The sequence below is a fragment of the Artemia franciscana genome, chromosome 10, assembly GCF_032884065.1.
Source record: "Artemia franciscana chromosome 10, ASM3288406v1, whole genome shotgun sequence".
Classification (NCBI taxonomy): domain Eukaryota; kingdom Metazoa; phylum Arthropoda; class Branchiopoda; order Anostraca; family Artemiidae; genus Artemia; species Artemia franciscana.
The window spans coordinates 32,821,743-32,839,815 of record NC_088872.1 but is presented as its reverse complement, the minus strand read 5'-3'; the positions used below and the strand labels follow the sequence as shown (position 1 = coordinate 32,839,815).

The 18,073-nt window shown below is 34.5% G+C and overlaps 1 protein-coding gene across 1 annotated transcript in view; it reads left to right on the top strand.

Annotated features, from left to right (window-relative positions):
• The window catches only part of LOC136032092 (set1/Ash2 histone methyltransferase complex subunit ASH2-like), a 57,235-nt gene that overhangs the window by 23,282 nt on the left and 15,880 nt on the right, over nt 1–18,073 (top strand). Inside the window, exons 4-6 of the mRNA XM_065712232.1 lie at nt 7,195–7,387; nt 13,010–13,190; nt 17,644–17,825. Coding sequence (XP_065568304.1) covers nt 7,195–7,387; nt 13,010–13,190; nt 17,644–17,825 — 556 coding nt within the window. The remainder of the gene's footprint in view (nt 1–7,194; nt 7,388–13,009; nt 13,191–17,643; nt 17,826–18,073) is intronic.

Sequence of the window (18,073 nt, the reverse complement as noted above, 5' to 3'; positions counted from 1 at the left end):
GCAGGTTCAAGAAATTTTCTTCACGAGAGAATCTTATCTAATAGTTTGTGATAAAAAATTCGAAATAAAAAGTGATTTGGGCTAATATTCAACGAAACTAAAAATGCTCACGACAGTTGTTACACCGGCAGTATTGGCTTTTTATGCTGATTCTTAATAAATAAAATTCTTTCAGCTTATTGTTACCCATCCAAAACCAAAAATCTGAGAAAATTTGTCTGATTTTTGAAAAAAGGGGACACATCTCTAAAAAAATCAAGTGATTTTTATTGAAACATAGAACCATACCGTGGAGGTTTCAAGCTCCAATCTTCGAAATGTGGAATTTCGCATTTTTTTTCACAAGAAACATCGTCGATGTATGCTTATTTGTTTTTTTTTTCCCAGGAGTGATTGTATCAAACCGTAGGTCCAAGATAGGGAGCTCATCCAAACGTAAATTTAAAGCTCTTTTTTGAGTGACCCTGCAGATTTGTCCAGGGGAAAGTCTTGTTTTCTGCCATTTTAGGGCATCAAACTACGACTACCCCAAAGAGGACGAATTTGCAATCAATTTAAAATTCTGAGAAGCTCATTGATTTAAAAGTATCAATAACTATGTTTTAGGCTTCTCAGTTGCAAAAGAAGTAATGCCACATGGTGATAGTAGCCTACTGGATTCAACCAAGTTGATTCGCTTTATTTGTAATGAAATTAGGCTACGTTTGGTGATCTGTAATTGCGTATCTGCTATAATGAGGGGCGGGGTGATTCATTGTTTAGGTGGGGGGTAGGGCGGTTTCCTAAAAAAGTACATTTCAATGGACAAACTGCTTAGAGGAGAAGTAGGTGGGAGTAGGAATCAATTAAAATTTTTCCCTATACAGTTAAATTGTTACATTCCCATATCTACCGGCACAGAGGTGGAAAAGGAAGGCAGGCCATCATCAGCCCCGGCAGGAAATTTGTTTTGGGTGGCAAATACTGCTATGAACTTAGTTTTCAGCTATTTTAGATGGCAATATTTTTATTTTTCTAATTATATGAAGTATTTCAGTGTATTTAAATAAATAAGTGGAATGTATTTATCGATAAGAAAATCATGTTGCAGAGGTTGTGATGGCTTCAGTTATGTAGAAGATTAAAATTATCACAGGATTTCCATCCATACAAACAATAATACTCCTTTTCATCAAACGTAAATTCTTTAGTAGTAATATTGACAAGGACTTTGTATCAAAATTACTATTCATTGCCGATTTTTTAAGTATATTCAAATCTTATCCAAAATTGAATTTCCAAATTTAAACTTAGGACGGTACCGGTACCTCAAATTATATCTTGGTTAGGCCTGGGTTTGATTTGGAAAACAATCAGAAATTAAACAGAAAAAGAGCTTTTCAACTGAAAGCAAAGGAACAGATTTAAAACCTATTTGAACAAATTATTCTTTGTATGAAGGGGGCTGTCTCCTCCTGAGCTCCTTATTCCTTACTGTGAAGTTTGGTTTTGTCCAAATTTTTTAAGAAAATTTGCAATTGGAAAAAAAAAAATCCAAAGCACTGAAAAACTTTTGTTTAATGAGCAAGGTGTTGAGAAGAGGGCAGTCCCCTTTATATACAGAGTAATTTCAATTTGTTTTAAGTTTTAAACTTGCTCCTTACTTAGATGAAAAATGTTTTCTATTTGTGTAATTCAATTTTATGGAACTAAATTTTTATGAATACAATACTTTGATAATGCAGAAAAAACGATTCACATCTCAATGATCTCTGTTTGAATCTTGATGGATAATCAAACAGTTCGGGGTACCGAACTGTAAGTATAAAGCGACCCGGCTGAATAGTAACCGAAACTCTAAAAACGGGATTTCGATACGAATAGATAAATCAAAAGAATGGGCTTATTATGCTGATTGTAAATATATAAGTTTCATTAAGTTTAGTCTTACAAATCAAAAGCTACGAACCTGAGAAAATTTGTCTGATTTTCGAAAAAAGGGAAAATGACCATCTAGAAGTTATAGAATTTTAATGAAAACCACACCATCAGATTCATCGTATCAAAGATTCTACTGTAGAGGTTTCATGCTCATATCTGTAAAAATATGGAATCTTGTAATTTTTGCAAGAAGAAAAATCACGGATGCGTGTTTATTTATTTTTTCTCCAGGGGTGATCGTATCGGCTCAGTGGGTCTAGAACGTCGGGAGAGGGCTAATTCTAACGGAAATGAAAAGTTTTAGTGCCCTTTTTAAGCGACCAAAAAAATTGGAGGGTAACTAGGCCCTCTCCCACGCCACATTTTTTTCAAAAAATCGTCCGACCAAAATTTTTAGATACCTATTTTGTTTAGCATAGTTGAAAAGCCCAATAACTATGTCTTTGGAGATACGATGACCCCTTAAGCCCCTGGGGAAAGGTTTTTAAGTTATAAAATTTGCCCGTTGTTTCCATATAGTATTTGTTATTGGGAAGTATACATACATTTTTCGGGTGAGTAGGGAAGGATGAATTTTTTGCTGGGAGGACTTCCTGGGAGGATTTTTTTTCCATGGAAAGGGAAGTTTCCAGAAGGTGAACGTTTCAAGGGAAATTTTATACTGGATGAAAGAATTCCTATACGAAATTTCTTTATGTTTCTTGCTTTTCTCTTTACCGATTCAATTTTACGCGTAGAGAGTTTAAAGGTAATTGTCCGGGATAAATTTTCGCCAGGATTGAAGTGTCCAAAGGATATTTCTGTGGGGGGGGATTTTTCCGTGGAGGTGGCGCCAGATATCCTGGCGTTATTTAAAAAACGATCAGAAATTAGATAAAAAGAAACAAGTTTTTTTCAACTGAAAGTATGAAGCAACATTAAAACTTAAAACAAACAGAAATTATTACGTATATGAGGGGGATTTCCCCCTTCTCAAAACTTCGCTCTTTACGCTAAAGTTTAAATTTTGTCCCAATTCTTTAAAAATGACTCCTGAAACACAAGGCTCGTTCAATTAGTAAAAGAAGTAATTTTTTTTAAAGTGCCGAAAAACTGTAGCGTGAATAGTGAGGTGTTCAGGAGGTAGCAATCCCCCTCATATACAAAATGATTTCTGTTCGTTTAAGTTTTAATGCTGCTCCTTATTTTCAGTTGAAAAACTGGATTTTTTCATTATCTAATGAAGCTTAGAGACTAACATTTTTCTAAAGGCAATGGAAAAAGTATAACAAATAAAGCAAAATAATATAAAATGAAAAAAGTAAGTAATTAAAAAAAAAAACACAAAAATAGCCTACTTACAAAAACTAAGATATAAACTCCCAGCATTCAGTTCTGTTGAGCAATGCCTAAGTGTTGGACGGATATGTTTTAACAATATCGACAGTCTTGAACTTGTTTATCAAACACCAAAATGTTTAATGCCTTTAGACTCAGTGTCTATAAAAAGTAACGCATTATCAAAGTAGTTTGTTCAAAGTAAATCATTAAAACTAAGATTAAGAAAATCAAATAAAGTTTTTTAATTCAATATTTTTATTTAATCTTTAATACCAAAAACCCATATATTTGACACCTGTATACTTCATAACAGTAAAAAGTTTAATCTTTTTCAAAATTGCAACTAGATAAATGCAATTACTCCTGGAAAAAATTATAATAAAGCACAAAAAACGTATCCGTTCAGTGGAAAATATTGCAATTCCCAGCATTCCGTTCAGGGGAAGCATTACTGATTATATTGGCTTCATATATCAGCTCATGGGTACTCTTGCAATGCAAGCACAAGTTGAAGGCGTTTTTTTTTTTTTTTTTTTTTTTTTTTTTTTTACCGAAATTACCCCTTATTAATTTGTTGTCCTTGTGTTTTTTTATAATTATACTAACTTTCTTGTTCTTTCTTGTTCGAACTTCTGCACTGATCACTAATAAACTAATATATATATATATATATATATATATATATATATACGATCACTACATAAAGCTTATTATTGGATTTAATTTTATCAACAATTAGGCTCTTATACGTTCATTATTGACAAGGATCGTTATTTACTTACCATTGATTACTGCGAAGATTTTTTTTTTTTTTTGCTCCGACCAAATTATATAGAAAAAATGTTTGTGGAAAATGGAAAGGGGTCACTCAGTTACAAATTATAAGTTATATTTTCCTTATAAAGGGTTAAAATCTATTGGCAGGTCGCCAACAATGGGGCAACACATATTTTTTCCATGTTTTTTCCTATTCTCCTCTCTTTCCTATGGTTTCCTCATAATTACTTTATAGTCCCTAATTTCTAGGGGACCATGGCCCCCTGCCCCCTGCCGGCTCCCCTGACGAGGAAGGAAGGGTGGTTAGCTTTGGAGACAGATCTACCACAGCGCGGCAGTATATTTTCAATGCTATGAAATAAAAAACATAGGTTTCAACACTATTGAATGGATTGACTATATCATAAATTTTCACACAATGATATTATGATGGGACTATTATTTTTGCTGCTTAAAAAGGACCCTTTCAAAACCCCTTTTATTCATCTCTTTATGACTCTGGAATAGCCTGGTAGTCCCTGAAAAAATATACACATCACTCCTAGCAAGGCTAAAGTTGCCTTGATTTTCAAGTTCAGAGGTGTAATTTTCCGCTTAAGGATTTTTACCTGTGATAGTTCTAATGCTGAATTTTAGTTGTTTCCGCTTTTAATGTTCTTTTTAATGGGTTGTTCTGGAATTCTCTCTAAATTCTTGAAGTTTTGCTTTCATAATTGCAAAGTACTGTTAAGTTGAGGCTGAATAAGAGTTAACATTTTTTGATCAGTGGCAATGAAACAATTTTTTTCAGAGAACGTATTTTCATTTCTGTGAGCCGGATTTCGCTTTTTAAAAAGTTACAGGTTCTGGATCTGGCCTTGACCAAAATCCCTCAGTAATTAAAAGTCAATTAAAAAAAAAAATATATTAGTTTGGTTGTCCAAAATTCAAAAATGCCATAACGATTTGACCCAGTTCATGAGCATGAATTAAATTGAAAAGAGTAACTGTTTTCGAAAATTGTCATAAATGCAAGGACACAATTTTGAAATAATAGATATATGATTGATTTCAGAACGAATCGTTTGTATAAAAAAGCGATATTTTGCAAGTTTATCTGTCGAATCAATTCTTTGGCAACACTGGCAATTGCTGGAACTTCTGGTTAAAACTTTAAGAATAGGAAGGGACTATCTGAAATGTTTTGAATCCACGGTCGAAATGTATTGGGTACAATGAGAAGCCGAGCTACGGAAGTCCCATTGGTTTTGTGCTTTTTATACTGGCTCTTATATGCTAATTAAATAAAAAAAAAAGTTTTTTTCGACTGAAAGTAAGGAGGAACATTACAACTTAAAACGAACAGGAATTATTACGTATATGAGTGGGTTTACCCCCTAGTCAATACCTCGCTCTTTACGCTTAAGTTCGAATCTTGTTCTAGTTCTTTAAGAATGACCCCTGAATCACAAAGGTCGTTTAATTAGAATAAATGGCTCTTTTGAAAGTACTGAAAAAAACTTTAGCGTAAACAGCGAGGTATTGACTCTGGGGCGAACTCCCTCATAGTAATAGTTTCTGTTCGTTTTAAGTTTTAATGTTGCTCCTTACTTTTAGTTGAAAAAAATTGCTTTTTTTTATTTAATTTCGGATAGTTTTCTAAATAATGCTGGAAAATCTTGCGCTTCCCCCATGAAAAATTCCTCCATGGAAAGATCCTCCCACGTAACCCCCTCCACCAGAAAAAAATATTCCTGAAACGTCTGTATCTTTCCCAATAACTAATACTATATGTAAACAATAAGCAAAGTTCATAACTTGCAGCCCTTCCCCCGGGGACTGTGGGGGACTAAGTCATTCTCAAAGATACAGTTATTGAATTTTTCGACTATGCTGAACATAATGGCTATCTCAAAACTTCGATCGGGTGTCTTGGGGAAAAAAGAGCGTGGGAGGGAACCTAGATGCCCTTCAGTTTTTTGGTCACTTAAAAAGGGCACTAGAACTTTTAATTTTCATTCGAATGATCCTTCTCACGATATTCTAGGACCACTGGGTCGATGCGATCACCCCTGGGAAGAAAAAAAAAACAACAAATAAACACGCATCCGTGATCCTTCTTCTCTCAAAAAATACAAAATTCTATATTTTTGCCGATAGAGCTTGAAACCTCTAAAGTATGGCTGTCTGATACGGTGAATCTGATGGTGTGATCTTCATTAAGATTCTACGACTTTTAGGTGATGTTTCCGCCTTTTTCGAAAATAAGGCAAATTTTCTGAGGCTCGCAACTTTCGAATGGTAAGACTATTGAGCCGGATCGTTCCTTACTTACAGTTTGTTACCACGAACTATTTGGTGTACGCATTATTGTTTCTTTAGAAGTTAAGTCCAATTGGATAAGTCCAAGTTAAGGACAAACATGGGGTTTTAGGAGGTGTCAAACCTGTTCAAGAGGTAAGTTGCATTACTCTGGTTGCGTGTAACCAAGGAAAAATTCAGATTTCCCCTGAAACGCTACTAACACTGTCTATTGCTTAATCAAAAAAATCTTTTTTTAATTTAAATTTTGAACGCCAACAGAATATGTTTAAAAAAAAAACAACTTTGTATTTTAAAGCTTTTTCTAAATTAAGGCTCTCTTTTATAAAGCATTGTTTTAATGGTTGACTTCTTATTTTTTTTTCTTTATGGTTGTCAGAGTATGAAGCATTGTAAAGATCAGCCGTAGTACTAAAATAAATGGAATGTAAAAAGCAAAACAAAGCTTAAAAGAAGCGAAAAGTAAAGCTGAAAGCTATAAATTTATTAACCAAAAAATATAGCAATGATACGGATTCAGGAACTCTTATTTAGGAACTCAACGAAAAGTAGCTTTCTCTGTGATATTCGGTTATAATGCTTCTTTAACGATCAAAAATGATTGTACACAAAACATAATATATACACAATTATAAGTATAAATGCAAAACTAATGTATGGTATTGCAGTTTCAACTTCTAATCTAGTGGTTCATAAAACTTTTGAAGCCCTCAAAATTCTGTGACAAAAGTTGTTGAAAGTTGTCTTTATTATTTCTATGAAACGGATTTAGTCTGCACGAATTCTCAGCAGTTTGGCACACACAGTCCCAGGCGTTTAAACCTCTAAATATTGTCGTCTCCTACGTTTTTTTTACGTATAATCAATTATTTATAGATCCACAAGACACTGAGTAAAGAGAGAGGTTCAACTTTCACGTACCAAGAAACATCTGAGCCTCTGAATGCTGGTTTTGATTGTTACTACTATGGCCTTGTTTATTCTGATGTTCAAAACATTCGACCTCCATATGAAGCACTTATTAGATCTGGACATCTGAAAATCTCTGAGTTTGGCCTTAGTGGAGGAGGTATTATTCATGTTTAGCCTTGTAGAGTAAAAGTGAACTGATAGAGTAAATTTTAAATGTAAAAAATCGGAATCCAGGGGGCGATTTTTATCATTTTTTTAATGGAAAATGACATTTTTCAGTGAAAATATCAAATATAAAAGGTATTTTTCAATGAAAATACGAGAGAGAAGGTATTTTTCAAAATACAGTGTTGCGCTTGCCCCCTTCCAATTAACGTCGCTGTGATTAAACTGGTCATTAAAAAAAGTTAACCCTTCATAAAGCCATATATTTCAGAAATGGGAAAAAGTGAAATCACACCAAAAATCATTATGCATAAATTTATCAAAGATATTGAAAAGTGGAGAGAATTCATCACCTCCCAAACTAATCCTGATGAGAATCAGTTTGGAAGAGGATAGAACGGATCCAGGTTTTTAGATTCTTTTCACTTTGACAGAACTCCCCAACATAGCCAACACATGTTTTCAGTGTAGTTATGAGCAAAATTCTAATTCACACATTGGTTGAGGTATTCCTGCAGCTAAGCAGATGCTTTGTTTTATATCAGGAATGAACCAAATCTTTTTGTCGCATTTTTTTGTCACATTTTTCTTGGAAACTTTTAATAACTTATCACAGCAAATGATCTCAAGATTGTTAACCATCTTAGTCTACTATAACCGCAAATAAGGAATTCATTTTTATGTTCTAACTTTGGAAACTTAACATCTTGATATAAAGATGTTACATGAAGATGTGTCTAACTTTGGAAGCTTAGCTAAACATCTTGAAAATTTGTTTTGGACTTGATCCACTTTGATGCTACTGAATGTTGTAATGTAATTAATATCTTCTACTGATCTGCTGTTTAACTTAATGAGACCTTCCCCCTCCCACAAAAAAATAGTTGTGTTCAAGCAATAATATAACAAGCTTTAAATATTGATTTAGAAAATCCCTGGAAATTCTCCTGAATGACTATCAATGATTAGTTTCAAATTTTCTTTGGATATCATCTTTTGTCAGTGGCTCGTTCCGCCTTTTTGTAGTTGGGGGGGGGGGGGGTACCTGACAACAGTTGAAAGCTTTTCTAAGGTATCTCAACAGCTTTTTTTCTGAAATTGACAAAAAATTCAAATTGTAGGTTAAACCCTCTAAATACCACAGAATATGTAATTCTTGTGATATTAAAAATTATCTGAATTCAGCATTTTTTTATAATGAGCCATGAGTGTCGATGTGGATTCTTCAGAAAGAGTTAAGAGCGCAAGTATATTTATATATTTATTCCCTCTGTAAATATATTTATTTTTCTTTAAAAAGGTTTCAAAGATTGCTATTTAAGGGTGGTGAATTCTTCCACGTTGTTCCTTTAGTTAAAATAATATATTTTTAGAATATTATTCATTTACTCTTAATACATTTCTTTCCTGATTATGATTCTATAACGCTTTCACCCCATTCAAGGAAATAATTATATTGTCCCATTATGATATTCTTTGTAGTGAACATTTGATTTTAAGGTAACCTACACTAAAAAGTTGAGAGCTTGGTGAATGGTGTATCAATTGATGCGCAAAAATAACGGGGTTGATCCTGCTTTTTGGTAATTGAATATGAGGGCGAAAATGAGATATCAAACTATTCGCAGATGCAATTTTGCTTGAAAGATGGGAATATAAAAAAATCTTTAGAAATTACTGTGTGACTAATTCTCCATCTACATTCCAATCTACATTCTCCGTTTTTTTAAGATAAAGTTATTGAAGCTTTGTTTGTCTTATTAATGTTTAAGAATTTCTTATTAATCTCTGTTGATCTCCTTTGTTAATCTCTAGTTGAACAAACACACCCAAACTATAAATTTGACTATTCGATGCTAATCAACTAGAGAAACGGTTTCCTCTCCAGAGTGAAAATAAGGGGGAAATATATATTTAATTCATTTTTAAAAAGTGTGCGGTGTTTTTTTTTTTTTTTCCTTTCGGATGTTGCTACATATTAAAGCCAAATCAACATAATACAGACAAGCTATTGAAATTTATATTTATTTAAAAGTTGTTTAGTTGGAGTTCCTCTTGATGAAAAATTTAGATAATAAAGTTTTGTTGACTTGACTAGAACGACCCGCCCCCTCCTAACTCAAGAAAAGAGTTTAAATTTTAACAAGTATATAACAAAAAATATTTTTCATAAGTATTCACCGAATAGGAACTCTAAAGCGTTGGTTGCAGATGCTTCACTTCTTCGGGGCTTTGTCAAGGCCAGGGGTCTCCAAACTATGGCCCGCGGGCCATATCCGGCCCGCCCAATAATTTCATCTGGCCCGCCAAACAAATCCCCGTGTGGTGGCCTTGAAAAGAAAAATAATCGTACGACTGGCATCTTAGAATTATTCAAAGCTGGGGCTGTTGACTGGTGGGGCTCAGGTGGCTCAGCCCGAGTCAGATTCCCTCTTTCGATTGTGTGAATCTCAGATACTAGAACTGGTAGGTATGTGCTGTGCATTACAACCAATCAGCTGTGAATAACTGTATATTGAAGGGGTGGAGGGCGAGTGGGGCATCGTTGTATTCTGTGCGGTAATGTGAGATAAGAGCGTGGGGTGAGTGAACTGAGGTGTTGATAGGGTTTGATCGCTGATGACGTGTTGCGAACAGTGTTGTCATCGGCTGCGTGGTGTGTGATTATCGATGCTTTCGCACTACGAGCAGAGCCGAGCGGAATGGAGCTCAGCGGCACGGTTGGGCATTCACATGTAAGCAGACTGGCGATCTTCACAACGAACTATTCGCTATGGAGGATTTCGTGTGCTTTTTAACACCACATACAAGCTGTTTTTCGTGTAGAATTTATTTCATTTGTTTTACCCTTATGTTTTCAGATAGGGAAAATACAAAGAAAAGAAAAGTAGACAGTGAGTGTCGTCAGTTCAATGACGAATGGAAAATAAAGCACTTTTTTGTGAAAGCAAATGATAAAGGCTCTTTATGCCTTATATGTAGAGACAGTGTTGCTGTTCTGAAGAAATACAATATTTGTCGGCACTATGAATCTAAACGTGGCCCAAGTTTTTCTCACATCACATGAGCAGAACGCACTAAAAAGTTTGGATCATTTCAGCACAGTCTGCATCCTCAACAAGCTGTTTTCAGTAAGAAAAAATCTGAAAATGAAACTTCAACTAGAGCCAGTTACAAAGTTGCTTTTGTGTTGGCAAAAAAAGGAAAACCTTTCACTGATGATAGTATCATAAAAGAGTGTATAGTGGAAGCAGCAGGACAGGTATGTCCAGAAAAAGTAAACCTCTTCAAAATGATAAGTCTTGGGTCAAATACTGTTGCTCGTAGAATTGAAGATTTAGGAGGCGACATAATTCGGCAAATAAAGGAAAAAACAAAAAGCTTTTGCTGGTATTCTCTTGCTTTGGATGAATCAACTGATGTGTGTGATACCTCTCAGCTCTTAGTATTCATTCGTGGTGTTAATTGTGAATTTAATGTGACCCAAGAATCAGCATCAGTTCACAGCATGCACAGCACAACAACTGGAAAAGACTTTTTCATTGAAGTAAGTCAAACTATTACAGAATATAACCTGGAATGGAAACAAGTGCAGTGTGTGACGATTGATGGAGGAAAGAATATGTCTGGGACAAAACGGGGTTTGGTTGGGCAAATTACAGCTGCTTGAGAGGTTGGAGGATTCTCAAAACCCATTTTTCTGCATCCATCAACAAATATTGTGCCTAAAATATGTTGATATGTCTTGTGTCATGAAACCTGTTGTTTCTCTGGTTAATTTCATTAGATCTCATGCACTCAACCATTGCCAGTTCCATGATTTCTTGAAAGAATTTGATTCGGAGTTTATTGACTTGCCTTGCAATTCGGAGTTTGTTGATACATCAGTTAGATGGCTTAGTTGTTGAAAGGTTTTGCTGCATTTCTTGGAGCTCAGATCAAAAATCGATTTATTTCTCACAGAGAAAAATAAACTTCAGCCATTATTATCAGTTTGTGAATGGATTTGGAAACTGGTATTTTTTACTGATATGACAGGTCATATTAATCACTTGAATCTGAAATTGCAAAGCAAAACAAATTTGATCAGTGACTACTTTGTTCATGTCAAGGCATTCAGAGCAAAACTTGCGCTACTTGAAAGCCAGGTGAAAGTTAAGATTTTAGCTCATTTTCCATGTTGTGAAAAATTTCATGCAGAAAGTAAAGTTGAATTTTTTTCTTCATTTACAAATGAAATAAATTCAGATTTGAAAAAGCAGTTTCAGGAGCGATTTGCTGACCTTGATGCCAAAAAAATTGTAATCAGGCTCTTTCATTATCCATTTGACTGCAATGCTGAAAATCTTGCAACTCGATTTCAAATGGAAATTATTGATCTTCAAGCAGATGACAGGCTGAAAGATAAGTAGAGAAGGAAATCTAATTGAGTTTTATAAATGTCTGCAGCCAGATCAGTTTCCAAATTTGATAAAGTTTGCTTGTAGTTTTGTGTCCATTTTTGGTACAACATGCCTGTGTGAACAAACATTTTCCAAAATGAAGTATGTGGAATCTAACTATCAAGCAAATTCGTCTGATGATCATTTGAAGTCTATTCTTACAATTGGCTCATCTAATCTATAACCTGATTTTAATGAAATTTTAAAGTCAAAATGACAGTATCATTCGTCACACTAATTTTATTGCATAAAACTAAAGGCAGGAGTCTATTTAGTTTACCCTGATTTTTTCCAACAAGATATGTTTTAATTTTTTTTTATGCTTATACTCTAATATTTGAGGAAATTAAATTATTGGCACTGATTTTTTTTTCTCATTTTTTATCCCTTCAGCCCGCATAAATATGGGAAATATATAATATGGCCCTTACATTGACAAGTTTGGAGATCCCTGGTCAAGGCTAAAAGTTCTTAATTTGGTGCACTTTCCCATGTGGACCATTGTAGCATAGCACCATCAACTATATTACGTTTGTCGCTAGTGGCTCTTTTTAGCTCTGTTGATGATTATCAACAATATAGATAATATGCTCCTGCAACAGAGAACAGAGTGTTTTTTTTTTGTTTTTTTTAGGTGACTTTTTGTTTGATATTTTTATTTCTGTAGCAAGAATGATGTACGTGACGTCATCAAGTTATAATTTTTTACTGGGCATAATCAGTCAGTGCAGTAATGTGTATGAGATCCGGAGGAGCATTATGGTTGTTGAGAGTTATCGGCAGGTGACTTGCTGTTGGTGAAATTTTAATTTTATTATTCTATTTTAGTATTGAACAATGAGAGTTAATAAGTTTTTTTTCTTGGTAGAGGAGTGTTTATTCTCTTTGAAATTGAAAAAATAATAATTTGGCTATTTGCACCAGACTGGGGATTCCCTATCCCCAGTTTGCGTTGTTGTTTGCGCGGTTTTTTTCTAAAAAAAACTCCAGATGTGTATACTAAAATTTTCAACGCTACTGTATCGGAACTTTTTGTCAAAATTACCAATAAAATATTAAAAGTCGAACATATTTTTCTTGCCTTTGTCTTCTTTTTTTTTGTCTCATGAAATTGTCTCTAGAAGTTTTCGTTTGCAGGATTTCTCTGTGTATTATAGTATTTTCAATTCTAGGCAATCAAACATCTGCTCGCAGAGGTCAGAAAAGAAAAGCGGATCAAGGAGCAGGGCGACGGACACGAAGTGAACTGAATGTCCCAAAACTCCCTGCACATGGCTACCCAATGGAACATCCTTTTAATAAAGATGGGTATAGATATATTCTCGCTGAGCCTGACCCTCATGCACCCTTCAGGTTTGCTTTTCCGTTTGAGATAATTATACTTAAGTTTTAGCGTAAAGCGCGGGTTTCCTCACCGTAATCCAAGTGTAAGGTTCAAGAACAGGTTATTTTCATACCGGGGAAAATATCCTACGCGCTTTATGTTTCTACTTAAAAAAATCTTATATTGTATGATGTTTTCAGTAAAGTGACAGTTTTGCATAATCTTTCAGACATATGGAACGATTATTAGTTGATTTATTTGTACTAGTTTTCTAAATATATGTTACGCAGGCTGTGAAGCAATTATACCTACTCGTTTTTATTTTAAAAATAAAGTATAAGATCGAAAAAATAATTCAGGATAACGAATTAAGCTAGCTTATTCCTGAAGATTTTGTAACAAACCAGCAAAATAATTTGCTAACTGGAAGGTATCATAGATTATTTGTCAATGTTTATAGCATAGAAGCTGGTCATCCTGCTTAGCTGCATTATCAGTTTTTGAATATTGCGCTTGCAGTTATCTAGCTAGAGATTTCGTCTAAAAATGGTCGAAAAAAAAATTCGTTTAAGGAAACGCTATTGTTCGTAAAATTGTTTGCTGAGAAATTTTGTCGGAAGGTAGAATAGCTACTTTTAGTAGGAAACAACTGAACAAAAACTGGGATTTCAGTCAAAACCAGTCATATTCATTTAGCATAATCTATCATTTTTGACAATATGCCAAAGATCAACAATATAGATTCAGTTGTTTTTCAGGCTCAAATAACACAATTTTCATTGATTTTGAATAATAACCATAGATACAGTACAATAAGGATTAGTAATAATAACAACAATGGCAAGAAGGTTCATATCTAGATCAAGAAAAGCCATTTTTGGGAAAAAAAAAATACGCGCAATTTACTTCTTGCCTTATAAATTAATAATGGGGACAATATAATTCAATCAATAAATTTGTTTATTACCCATCAAAAACAGGTAGGCCAAAACCCTTTGACAGAGTTAAAAAAAGAAAAAAAAAGACCACTAACACCAACAAGCAATACATACAATAAATTAATGAAAAAGTCCGAGGATGGCGCGAATCCGTAACTCCATTTAAAAAAACTCTGACACGTTTATCTATGATACTAACAAAGAAATGTATTCCTAGTCCATGTAGGTATACATAGCAGATATTTCGCAAATTAAAAAAAAAAACACAACAAAAAAATACGGATTTGCATCTTTTTAGCATCGAGAATAAGCTCCACACAGGAGACATATTTAGATGAAGTACAGCCAATGCATTGAAAAGCTTTGCTCGGTGAGCCCTATTCATTTGGACCGTCTTAGCAGCCAGAGAGGCAAAAGCTTAGCGAATGTGTTTAGTAGCATACTCAATGAAGAGCTCAACTATTTCTTTGATATTTTCACAAATAGGCATTCCCAGGTAAATAACGCTCTCGCGAAGTTCAATCTCAACATTTGACAGCACGATCATTTTGATAATAAGACTTAAACGTCCTAGGATCGGTAGGTAGAAAGTGGTCTTAAACTTAAAAGTCCTGGATCTTGCACAATCATCTCGCACTATCACAATCGTTTTCCCGATTCGCTTGTCAAAAACAGTTTCGAAGAAGGTCTTTTTTATTATCCCCTTGACCCATTACATTGAAAAATGAAATGACAAAAAGAAGTGCAGAAAGCGATAGTAGACGTAAATGCAGTGAAAGTTGGGAAGTGAGTTAATATTATAATAAATTTATGAGGGAAGTTTCTCTGAAATTTATGAAAGAAGCCTCTGAAAGCACTTTTCAGAGGCAAGGCAGCAGAGCTGACAGATTAAAGAGTGATATGTCTCCTTTGTATTTTCTTTTTTTTTGACATCATAGAACAGGAGGATAGTTTTAGCTACTTGTTTGAGTGAAGGTATATCAAACCCCGGAAACGTGGCATGATCACATTTCTGGGGCTATGAGGAAAGAAAGCTTATGGGTATGTCACTCAGGGCCATATCCAGGATTTTCTTCGGTGGGGGGGGGCTTACAAAAAAGACTTTGAAAACGGATCAAAGATTTGCTTATATTCATTTTTGTTAAGTTTTTAAGAGTCGGACAAACATTTCGAGGGGGATTCTAACCCCATAAATCCCTCTCTGGACACAGCCTTGATATCACTGTACGGTTGGACGATCATATATTGTTAAAATTATGCATTGAAAATTTTATTTCATTGATTCTGTTACGTTTTTACGAGTTGGACAAACACTTGGGGACGGGTTCAAACCCCTGAATTCTCCTTTGGACATGGTCTTTATGTCACTATAAGGATGGATGATCATATACTGTTAAAATAAAGCTTTTTGGTCTTTTGTACAAGTTCAAATGAAAGTGGGTCGGTCCTGAATGGGTTAGATGAGGCGATATGGAGGGATTTAAATAAAATTGGAACTTAATGGCAGGGAGTAAAGGGTGGACTTTTAAATACACCGGGACAAAAGAGTGTGCGCAGTTGTGTTGACCTCAGGTAGTTAGGTACCGCGGTGAGTTGTTAGCAATAGTAGTAGTGATTTTAATAGACACTATAAAACAATACAGAAGTAAAGAAGACGAAATTGCTTTATCAGATCAGACAGTTACGAGGCGCATAGAGGAACTCTCTCATGATGTAAGGAACTTGTGGACCTTATCCATTTTTGTTCTCTTGTCTAGTTTTGGGTTGATCAACGGACATATTTGGTTTGCACAGCTAAAAAAAAATCTATAAAAGGAATTGACGTTAATTTTATTGCCTTTGGACGGTGAGCTACTCTGGAGTCATTGTATTATAAAACAGTAGCATTAGATGTTTTTCAGAAAGTAGAATTATTCATCGAAAATAGAAAAACTCATTGGTGTGAACTGATAGAGCGCCATCAATCATAGATAAAATCAGTAGAACTAAAATCTGCTTAATTTTGTGTTTGTGTTTGTGTCCTCTTTTAATAGTCCATTACACAAATGTCACTTTTTTATACATCAAGAGGCTTTATGTGGCAAATAGTAATAATTTATTCTTGCCCTCTGTACACAACAAAAATGAAGAAAAGAGAGTGTAAGAAAATGAAAAGAAAAACAAAAAGGGCACAGACAAAAATCGTGCACAATTCTTGACAACTTTCAAACACTTTTCAGCATCTAGTTCCAGTTCCAAAATTTCGAGTAAGGTTATATGACTACCTAATTAGTGCATTCACCTCTTTGACTCCACAAAAATACTTTCTGATAAAAATAAAAATATCCTCATATCAGCTCACAATATGTTCTCCTTATGAAATTACTTAATTTTAGTGCTGTGTTGTGGGAAGTGCGGGTACTTGAGCTGCCTGTCCCAAGCAGTATAAGGTCTATAGGCTGAACGGCACCTATACCGCTTAAATTTTTAAATTTACAGCATTTTGTGTTGCTGGTTGTGAATTATGTGAATAAAATTAGAGCAAGAGTATTAAAGAGTAAGAGTTCAGAAACTGCTTCGTTTTGATAAATTTGGAATATAGGTATTTCAGTTTTCATGATGAAGGACTCCTGCTGTTTAGAGGAGTAGTATTGATTAGGTTAAGAAAATCAAAAATGATGTTTTCGACAAGTTTAGAATAGGAAAATGACTACCTGGAGGAGAACCCTATTATTTGATAACATCTGTTTATTTGAATTAGCAGTTTTAGTTTTTATTCCTTGCCGTCACAATGAGCCAAATTTAAAACTACAAGCCATTTATAGCGAAAATAAACCTGTTCTTCACTAAGTTAAAAAATGAAGATGAGAAAATGACTCAGTTTACCTACATAAAAAAATCAGAGAGAGCGTATTGAGATTAATAGTATAGTGAACAAGCATTTTTCATGAGTAAAATTGATTAAAACAAGGTCGTGAATAACTGATTCATGTTTGAAGGTAGTTATAGCGCCGTCGTCAAATGATCATCCTCTCATGAAGGCGATTATTAACGGCTATTCTAGATAAATGCTTTATTAAAAATGGTGTAAATTATTTTGCTTGGGTTTGAGATTTACTTTTTCTTTTCGTCCCTTAAGTAAAACGGATAATGTACGAGGCAGCTTACCTGCCCCTGGTATGAGGCAGGTAAGCTGTTCGTGGCAATGGACAGTAAACTTTAGCTATTGATTTCTCTAAGGTTGATCACTTCAGATAGGATGGTAACTTCTGTGGGAGCTTGCACGTGAAAAATCGGAAGTGGTGAGCTTAGCTTGAAGTTTGGTAGGCAGGTTCATATAACCAATGGAACTTTCACAAATCAGCCTTTACTGTCCAAGAGGTGTTACGCCTCTAGGAATCCCAGGCTTTCGAAACAAACATGCATTCTCAAAAATCAAAAGAAAGAAAAGCAAGTTCTAGTTCGGGTGATTCTAAAATTTGGCTTAAGAACGAGCATACAATCAGTTTTCAAAGACCCTGAAAGTCTAGCCTCCTACCAATTCATCATTTTTTTTTTCTTTTAGACAAGAATTTGATGAGAGCAATGATTGGGCAGGGAAACCGATTCCCGGTTGGTTGTACCGCACGCTCTGTCCAACATACGTTTTGCTTGCATTGCACGATAGAGCTCCTCAGTTGAAAATTTCGGAAGACAGACTAGCAGTGACTGGAGATAAAGGATATTGCATGGTTCGAGCCACTCATAGTAAGTATTCGGTCTTCCTCTGAAGCCAAAGTTTCCTTTTCATTGTCAACCTGGTAGTGGTGAATTTAGTAAATGAAAATGTAGATAGAAAACGGGTATAATTTTTAAATAAAGCTATGGAGCAAAAAGAAAATAACAACAGCAAAGTTTAAAATGATAAAAATCTAAATATTTTGACTCCATGTCCGGGAGCCTTTATCAACGGGAAAAAAAAAATGAATAGAAGCAAAAATTAGCTAAGATAAATT